Below are 10,186 nucleotides of genomic sequence, written 5' to 3'. Positions count from 1 at the left end.
CCTACCGGGGGCTTCCCTGGTGGCGCAGTGGTTGAGAGTCTGCCTGCCGATGCAGGGGACACGAGTTCGTGCCCCGGTCTGGGAAGATCCCACATGCCGCGGAGCGGCTGGGCCCGTGAGCCATGGCTGCTGAGCCTGCGCGTCCGGAGCCTGTTGCTCCGCAATGGGAGAGGCCACAACAGTGAGAGGCCCGCGTACCGAAAAAAAAAAAAAAAAAAAAGAAGTCCTACCTACACCACTTAAATGCCTGCACTGCCACAGAGCGCCTCAAAGATTTAAAAGTTTTAGGGACCTCCCTGTTGGTCCAGTGGGTAAGACTCCACGCTCCCAATGCAGGAGCCCAGATTCAAGCCCTGGTCGGGGAACTAGATCCCGCATGCATGTAGCAACTAAGAGTTCACATGCTGCAACTAAGAAGTCCGCATGCCGGAACTAAAGATCCCTCATGCCACAATGAAGATCCTGCGTACTGCAACTAAGACCCCACACAGCCAAAATAAATAAGTAAGTATATTTTTAAAGTTTTGAACTCGAATTCTAATGTTGCTTCCTTATGTGGACGCCAGTGACTGTGAAATATGTTGCTATTAAATCCCTCTGTACTAGGCAGTACAGCCTAGGCAATGTTGTAACAAATAAACTGCCCAAATCCCAGTAGTGTAACACAATAAATGTTTATTTCTCACTCAAAAAAAAAAAAAAAAAAGTCCAACACAGATAGCCACCTTCCCCATCATTCCCGTCTGGAAGAAGCATCCTCCAAAATCACCACGACAGGAAAGAGAAGCCTGGAGGACATCGCCAGATGCTTGTAAGGGCCAGCCCTGGAAGTAACGTATATCACTTTTGCACACACTCCATTGGTTGAAACTCAGTCACATGGGCCCACCCTTAACTGCAAGGCCTGCTGGGAAATGGAGTCTTCCTATGTGCCCAGGAAATAGAACCAGTACAAATATGAATACGTATCACTATCTCTGCCACACCCTTAAAATATCACTTCTACAGAGCTTCTCCTGTGTGGAAATTCTAATGGATTTGAAAACCTGAGTATGGCCTAATTCTTACCATACTAATAACATAGCTCTCATGTTTGAGTATTATTTTGAATGTTCTTAACGGAGACTATCTTTCTAGAGGAGACTCCAAAAACAAAAAAAAAACAAAAAATCACCTAAAGATTATGGCTGGACTGACGTTCTTACTCTCCTCATCCCAACTAGAATTTCCTTCCTGGGCATACCCATTAATGGAAATTTGACCTGTAACTATTGCCACAAACAACCCATTTGTCAAGAATCACTTTCTAAATTCAAAAAATAATAAATAAATAAAGCTTCAAAACCTAAAAAAAAAAAAAAAGAATCACTTTCTTTGCCATGACAGCAGATGGCAGTTGACGAGAGCTTCAAGGAAGGTGTTGAGATCCACAGTGGTGTTGAGATCCACAGTGGTTTCCTGGAGTGCCCTTAAGAACCACGTGCTGCCAGCTGACATCATGGGTGGTCGTGTCCCTGTCCTTTGCTCCCCCTGGCCCTCCCAATGGCTGAGTAAGCCTCTGTCATCTGTGGCTTCTGTTTTCCTGATTGAACACAGACTGACTACATTTATAATGTTTCTGTTCTCTTGTGCAGTCTTGGCTGAGTAAGAAGGTCTGAGCTACATATTTCCCGAGTCTTGCCATGCTCATGACATGCACAGTCCATCTCATCCCTATGTGCTGTCTGACGGGCAAGAGGATAAGAGTTATGACCGAAGCCCTTCCCGCATTCTTTACACTTACAGGGCCTCTCTCCTGTGCGGACTCTGAGATGAACGTGAAGATCGGAGTTCCGAATGACGCCCTTCCCACACTCATCACATTTATGCGGTTTCTCTCGGGTGTGATCTCTCTGATGTAAGTGAAAATAGGAGCTGTAACTGAAGCCCTTACCACACACTTGGCACGTGTAAGGCTTTTCTCCCGTGTGAACTCTCCAGTGAGTGTGCAGAAACGAGCTGTAGGCGAAAGCCTTCCTGCACACGTCGCATTTGTAGGGTTTCTCCCCCGTGTGGACCTCTGGTGAATGTGCAGGTGTGTGCTTTGGCTGAAGCCCTTTCCACACTTGCCACACCTATAAGGCTTCTCCCCCACGTGCAGCCTCCAGTGGACTTGGAGGACGGAGCTGGAGCTGAAGCATTTGCTGCACTTGCTGCATTTGTAGTTTCTCTCCAGTGTGGACCCTCTGATGGACAAGAAGTCTGGAGCTCTGATTGAAGCCCTTCCCACACTCTGTGCATATATAAGGCCTTTTCCCTGTGTGGACTCCCTGGTGGATACACAGAAGCGACCTGAATCCGAACCCCTTCCACATACGTCACACGTGTAGGGCATCTCCCCCGTGTGGACTCGGTGATGGTTGTGAAGAAAACTGCGCTTTGCCACATTCAATGCCTTTATAGGTTTTGTCTCCCAAGGGGCCTTTCTGATTCCTGGGAAGGTCTGAGCTGTTTGCAGCCCTTAGCCCACTCCTGACCCTCACAAGTTTTCTCCCCTGAATGGGTGTTATAGTGAACAGTAAGTCCTGAGCTCTGACTAAAGTCCTTTCCACACTGGTCATATTTATAAGATTTTTCTCCTGTGTGAGCGCTGTGATGAACATGAGCATTTGCGACATCTATGAAACCCATTCTATAGTTATTACACCCGAAAGGTTGCCACACTGCATAGACCACGTGACTGTGTTTGACTGTTGACTTCGTAACCAAGTGTTTCCCACAGCCGGTGCATCTGTAAGGTTCCTCTCCTTTACATTCTTGGAAATCATTACAATCACGTGAGGTCTGAAAGGAGCTGCCATCACACTGAGCACATACATCCAATTTCTCTTCCACATGAATTCTCTTGTATACTTTACCTGAGAATTCTCAGGCTCAATCATTATGTTGGCTTTCTTCCAAGATTCTGGGGTAAGGACCTGTGTCAGGCGTTTCCAAGCTGTGATGTCTTGATTTTCTAAATTAATGGCATTTATTACATACCTTCCATTTTCAGACACTCCTGCCCACTCTTCACAGAGGGAAACATCTCCTTCTAAATATTGGGGACAATCTCCTTGAAGATTCATGACATAATCCTGACTCACACTCAATTCACTGATCCTTCGTTTCCAAATCTGCCCAAAGTAGAGCATTCTGGTGAGAGGTAACTCAACCCTTTTTCCTGAAGGTTCGAAATGTTCTTTTTCATCCTGTCTCCTATGAGGAGAAAGAGAATTTGGCTAAGTGAACAAGTAGATCATCTATCCAAAGGCTTTGAGGAAATGAAGTAGGATGGGATGAGAAGTTGCCACTGGCTCCCAGTCATATAGGAAACAATTAGATGACACCCAGCCAAAATATTGTCAAGTATAAACACGACAGACCTTTCTGGGGAAAATGACCAGAATAAACTTAGCTCACCAGAAGATGAGTGGAGAAGGAATGATAAAAAGGCCAGCACTGGATTTAATGCCAGTAGAAAATGAAGCAACTTATACAAAGTTCTGAGAGTGAACTTAAGAATTCTAAGCCCAGACAATCTGCCATTTAAGCATAAAGGCAACAGACATTTTTAAGCATGGAAAACTCAGAGGATATGGCATCCACAAGTCTTCTTTGGAAAAGACAACAAACTGTGGAGGAAATTAAGCCAACTGACAGATAAATCAAACTAGTCAGGCATGAAGAAACAGTGGTAAAAGGACAAGTGGTGAGCAACGACTTATATAAAGAGAACTGAGACAACCCAATGGTGGGAATAGATGGTGACAGATGAGAAGGGAACCATGATAATAATAATAACATATTAGGAGACGGTGGGAAGTAAAAGTGCTAATTTCTTCAGTTCTCATTACAGGGAGTTCATCAATAATATTTAAAATTAAAGCAAATGACTCAAACTTGCAAATTTTTTTTTCTTGGCCATGCAACCCAGCTTGCAGGATCTTAGTTCCCTGACCAGGGAATGAACCTGGACCCCTGCAGTGAAAGCACCAAGTCCTAACCACTGGACCGCCAGGGAATTCCTGCAAATTTTTTTCTATAATCTCTTTTCATTAGAGAAAGCTTTATAAAATAATATCATGTATTGGAAAAAGTACTTAAAATTCTGCATTCACTTTGACTTCTCTTCCCCCAATTTAAAGGTAAGTTACAATATACACATGTATATATAATGAGAGAGAGAGAGAAAGCACGCATGCACATATTTCCACGTCCTAATATTTTCACCCACTTTATCTCACTTGATAGCAGCACAGGAACAAGACAAGAGGACGAATGAAACCACAATAATCCATCGATCCAACACCAATCCAATGGATGAAAATGGAGTCCACTCCACCAACTTTTTTCTTTTTTTTTTTGCTGTTATAAACAATGCTGTGATGATCATTCTTTGAACACTTGCTCTGACTTAGAATTCTTGGAGTGGGAAATACTGGAGCAGAGGTTTGCAGAACTTCTACAAGGGCTGAAATGCCCCTGCAATTGTGTGGATGTACCCCTTTCTCCATATGTTAGCTAACAGTGAACACCGATCTTTCAAATCTTTGGTCATCTGCTAGGAAAAGAATCACATCTTGTTTCAATCTGCACCACTTTGATTACTGGAGGCTGATCATCTTTTCATATGATTATTGGTCATTTGTTTTTCCTCTTTTCTCCCTTCCTGAACATGAAGGCTCAGGTCTTTATTCCCAGCTCCTGTTTTTAAAATAAGGATATTAAAATTTTGTTGTCCATGAAGCTTTTTTCACCCAATATGCTGTCTTTTAACTTTGTTCATGGTATAAGTTTTGGCAGCATGTATTACGTGGAGAATACAACATCTGGAAATGAATAAGAAAAAATGTCCCACTGAGGAGAAAAACCTGGGCAGAGAAGGAGGATTCATTATTTGGAGTCACCTCTCTGCATAACGCAGGCTCAGGGCCCTTAGATGAAACCATTATTGACAGGCCGCATGTAGAGCAAACAGGCACATTACAGAGTCCTACAGACCTGGGCTCAAATCCAGGACTCACCACTCATTTCTTCATCTCTAAAGCAGAATCATACCACCTCTCTCACACAGCTATTTTGGGCATAAATGCACTGAGTGATGTAATGTGCTCACCTAATATGTGTTTTTCCCCTCTTTTTCCTCTTACCAGGGGAGGGACGTATGTTTACTCTCTGATGCCTTATGTTGTTATTTCTGGAGAGAAAAGAGAACTCAACCCACCTGAAACTTGGTTTTGTCTTCCCCATCTTGGGAAAGGGCTGAGGCTTGAGAACGCAGAGCTGCAGGAGAAGAGAGAAGCCTTAAGAAGGGTGGGGCCTGCCTGGGCACTCTGACTACCCACCTGGACCTCAGGAATGTCTGTCCCCTTACAGACTGGTTTCTGTTCACTGGACGCAACTCTTTATCCACCTCACGTTTCCTCTCTCCACACCCGGCTTAGATTTTCCCCCACCCTTCGTAAGCTCTCACCTCTTTCCTCCTGCCTTGAGGAGGAAAAAGTCTCCATGGTTACCCCTCCTAGGTTTCTGGAGCATCAGCAGTTTTATTTATTCTCTGATCTTCCTAAACTGGAGAAGCAGAAGATCCAGTGGTTCTTCATTCTTGAGACTGTCCAAGCTCTGATGAGGAGCTTCAGATGGATACCTGAGGTCCCAAGTACCTACCTCCACCTCCACTCTCCAGAGCCTGCTTCTTGGTTTCCATGTTCCAGAGACCTGTGGGCTCAAGAAGGAACTTGACTTTATCTGAGTTCTTTCTTCTGGCCCTGAAGTTCACACCCTCTGGATGCCATTCATTCAGAGGACATGTACTGAGCGGCTATATGCACAGTCCCTGCTCTGGGGGAACTCACAGTCCAGAGAGCCATGAATGTCGCAGATGGCTGTACAGTCAGAGGAGTGTCTGCAGGGAGGGCCCAGCAGCAGAACAAACACACAGGACCTGTGCCCTGTGAAGGAAAACCTGGAGTGTAAAAGCTTCACTAACGCAACAGTCTGGGGATTGCAAAAATAAAAAATCCACATCCCTGTCCTCAAGGATTCTAAAAATCAGGATATGACAATGGAATGCTGCTCAGCCATAAAAAAAGAATGAAATAATGCCAGTTGCAGCAACATCGATGGACCGAGAGATTATCACACTAAGTGAAATAAGTCAGACAGAGAAAGACAAATACCATATGATATCACGTGTATGTGAAATCTAAAATACAACACAAATGAACTTATCTACGAAACAGAAACAGACTCACAGACATAGAGAACAGATTTGTGGTTGCTGGTGGAGGGGGCGGGGAGGGATGGAGTGGGAGTTTGGGATTAGCAGATGCAAACTATTACATATAGAATGGATAAACAACAAGGTCCTACTGTATATCACAGGACCTATATCCTGTGATAAACCATAATGGAAAAGAATATGAGGGACTTCCCTGGTGGCGCAGTGGTTAAGACTCCATGCTCCCAATGTAGGGGGCCCGGGTTTGATCCCTGGCCAGGGAACTAGATCCCACATGCATGTTGCAACTAAGAGTTCGCATGCCACAATTAAGGAGCCTGAGTGTCGCAACTAAGGAGCCCACATACCACAACTAAGGAGCCCGCCTGCCGCAACTAAGACCCAGCACAACCAAATAAATAAATAAATAAATATTAAAGAAAGAAAAGAATATGAAAAACAGTGTATATGAATGTGTAACTGAATTGCTTTGCTGTACAGCAGGAATTAACACAACACTGTAAATCAACTATTCTTCAATAAAATAAAATTTTAAAAATAAAAACAAAAATCAGGATATGGGTGAGCAAATGTCTTCTAAATCAGAGTTTGTAACCTCTCCTGTTCCATGACCTCCTTTGACAGTTGGGTGATATTTATGGACTTCTGTTCAGAATAATGTTTTAAATGCATAAAATACAACACAGGATGATTTTAAAAGCTAATTACACTGAAAGACAACCTTCAAAAATATTAAAACATCAAGTGTGTGCTTGTTTATTAATTATCAAGAATGAATCAACTACTGTAATTTCAAAATAGTAATGAGCAGAAGCAATATTTTGAAACATCTACACCAACTGTATTATAAGAATATCTATGATTTATGGGACTTCCCTGGTGGCGCTGTGGTTAAGAATCTTCCTGCCAATGCAGGGGACATGGGTTCGATCCCTGGTCTGAGAAGATCCCACATGCCGCGGAGCAACTAAGCCCATGCACCACAACTAAGCCTGCGCTCTAAAGTCCGTGAGCCACAACTACTGAGCCCGCATGCCACAACTACTGAAGCCCACGTGCCCAGAGCCTGTGCTCCACAACAAGAGAAGCCACCACAATGAGAAGCTCGTGCGCCACAACGAAGAGCAGCCCACACTTGCCGCAACTAGAGAAAGAGAAAGCCCATGTGTAGCAACAAAGACCCAACGCAGCCAAAAACAAATAAATTAATAATAAAAAAAAGAATATCTATGATTTACATGGATAACAGAGTCACAGGTTCTGCTAATACTATTGCAGTTTGCAGCCTACATTCATAATGGAAGGAAATGCTAATTTTCAGTTTGAGCAGTATACATTTTTTTCCCACTCAAGTTCATGGACCTGCTGCATTACACCATGGACTCGAGTTCAAGAACTCCTTTCTTTTTTTTTTTTTTTTTTTTTTTTTTTGCTGTACGCGGGCCTCTCACTGCCGTGGCCTCTCCCGCTGCGGAGCACAGGCTCCGGACACACAGGCCCCGCGGCCATGGCTCGCGGGCCCAGCCGCTCCGCGGCATGTGGGATCCTCCGGGATCGGGGCACGAACCCGCGTCCCCTGCATCGGCAGGCGGACTCTCAACCACTGCGCCACCAGGGAGGCCCTCAAGAACTCCTTTCTAACGAAGCCTTCTCCTGCCAGCACCAGATAGGATGAAACTCTCTGGGACCCAGCCACACTCTGTTTAAAATGCTGGCTTAGGGCTTCCCTGGTGGTGCAGTGGTTGAGAGTCCGCCTGCCGATGCAGGGGACACAGGTTTGTGCCCTGGTCCGGGAAGATCCCACATGCCGCGGAGCGGCTGGGCCCGTGAGCCATGGCCGCTGAGCCTGCGTGTCCGGAGCCTGTGCTCCACAACGGGAGAGGCCACAACAGTGAGAGGGCCGCGTACCGCAAATAAATAAATAAATAAATAAAACAAATCAGTTGTGTAAAGATCCGGCATGAGAAGAGTACAGAGGGAAGTGCAAGGACAAAGGCCCTGCCTTCTGGTGATAACATCTGGCCAAGTGACACTTGTTAAGTTTCTTAACCTTTCTAAGCCTCAGTATTCTTATCTGTAATGTGGGACTAATATTATCTAACTTCTGCAGTTGCTGAGCAAATTAAATATATATTAATTTACTCAGGGACTTCCCTGGTGATCCAGTGGCTAAGACTCTGCACTCCCAATGCAGGGGGGGCCTGGGTTCGATCCCTGGTCAGGGAACTAGATCCCACATGCCGCAACTAAGACCCCGGTGCAGCCAAATAAATAAATAAATAATAAATAGAAAACTTAATTTACTCACTCAAATGTTTATTGGCAGGCTACTATATGCCACACACAGTTCCAGGGACCAGGGATACAGCAGTGAAAGCCCTCAACATAATAACTGTCATACAATAACCGCTTAATTAATGCATACCATTAGTTACTGTTATTACCTCTTTCCTATACGTAGCACATCCTTGAAACAGTGTAAGCCTGAGCGATCTACTGATCAAATGAACCACTGCTAGGAGCCAAGGAGACAACATACTAATAAGACACCAGGAAATTCCCCAACCTTAGAAGAAACCCATTTCTGAGTGAAGGAGGTAAGCCTGAGGGGCCTGAACGGGACATGTGTCAAAAACATGGGATGAACAATAAGGTTGGAAAAACAGATCTCCATTTGGGAAGACAGCAAGCATTGACATAAAACAACAACAACAAGAGACCAAAGTCCTACTCACCTGGAGCTCCGTAGCAAGAGACCTGGGATTATTCCTTCCTCTTTGATGCAGTTCTCTCTGGCAAAGGAACAGTTGGAAGAGAGCAAGAAAAGAAATGAGCCATGAGATAACATGATTTTGTCATAATTCTCAACACACCACAGGGAAAAATCTCTGAGCACCAGCTGGATGTAATCTACTCCTCCCTTTAACCTACCCTTCCTGTAATCTACTCCTATTACTTCCTTCAGGTGTCCTGGAAAGGGACGACCCTCCCTACAGGACTCAGAGAGAAGGGCCCATGCCAGTCCTGCTTTGCGCCTTGTCTACAAGCCTGCACTCACTGTAGCTCCCAGGAGACAAAAAGAATCAGGACACAGTCTCGAATTGAATTCAGAGCTGTGACTCCCACATGCTATGTGACATTTAAATTTTGGGGGGAGGAGGAAGGATTTTTTAATTTAAGTATAGTTGATGTACAATATTATATGTTACACGGTGTACAATATAGTGATTCACAATTTTTGAAGGTTATACTCCATTTATAGTTCTAAAATGTTGGCTATATTCCCTGTGTTGTGTAATAAATCCTTGTAGCTTATTTTATACACAACAGTTTGTACCTCTTAATCCCCTACCCCAATCTTACCCCTCTCCCCACTGGTAACCACTAGTTTGGTCACTATATCAGCTATGTGACGTTCAGAGTGGAATTCAACCTGTGTGTACCTCAGACGCGACAAAAACCAGATGCAGCAACAATACATCAGCAAAAGAATCTTTCACAACTTGCACAGTGCTTTAAAATTCTCTAAGGAACACATACAGAACATGAAGGTTCAACTTCCGCAGCTCTTTATACAGAAATGCCTTCACAGACAGAAATCTCTGAAATTAGTACAGAAGTGGGTGGGTGGCTACCGTTAAAGAATTCAAGATACCATCAATCCGCGACTGCCTGGATTGGAGTCTCCCAAACGGGAGATGCCCGTCTCAGAGTCGGAGCTGCCGGCCTCAAACTGCTCCTTCCGAGCCTGAGGGGTACCAAGGGCTGCCGGCCCGGGCCTCGACCCCCATCCCACCCCGGGATGCTCGGCGACCCGCCTCCTCAAACCCTTCCTTCGCCAAGCCGAGCTCGTTGAAATTCCCTGGTTCCGACCCTCCGCCATTCGCTGCCCTTTCCCCCTCAGATCCTCGAGATCTGGCCCCT

At 44.9% G+C, this 10,186-nt stretch overlaps 1 protein-coding gene across 1 annotated transcript; it reads right to left on the bottom strand.

Annotated features, from left to right (window-relative positions):
* Positions 1-691: 691 nt before the first annotated feature.
* On the bottom strand, positions 692-5,963 carry ZNF285 (zinc finger protein 285). The gene is given in 10 exon segments (XM_060084659.1): positions 692-2,056; positions 2,059-2,204; positions 2,206-2,347; positions 2,350-2,414; positions 2,416-2,487; positions 2,489-2,889; positions 2,892-3,172; positions 3,175-3,237; positions 5,246-5,304; positions 5,495-5,963. Coding segments are annotated over 10 exon segments (1,743 nt in total). The 5' UTR covers positions 5,560-5,963; the 3' UTR covers positions 692-1,607.
* Positions 5,964-10,186: the final 4,223 nt, after the last annotated feature.

The sequence above is a fragment of the Mesoplodon densirostris genome, chromosome 19, assembly GCF_025265405.1.
Source record: "Mesoplodon densirostris isolate mMesDen1 chromosome 19, mMesDen1 primary haplotype, whole genome shotgun sequence".
NCBI lineage: Eukaryota > Metazoa > Chordata > Mammalia > Artiodactyla > Ziphiidae > Mesoplodon > Mesoplodon densirostris.
Note: the sequence above shows the minus strand (reverse complement) of the source record. Positions and strands in the feature narration are given on the sequence as shown.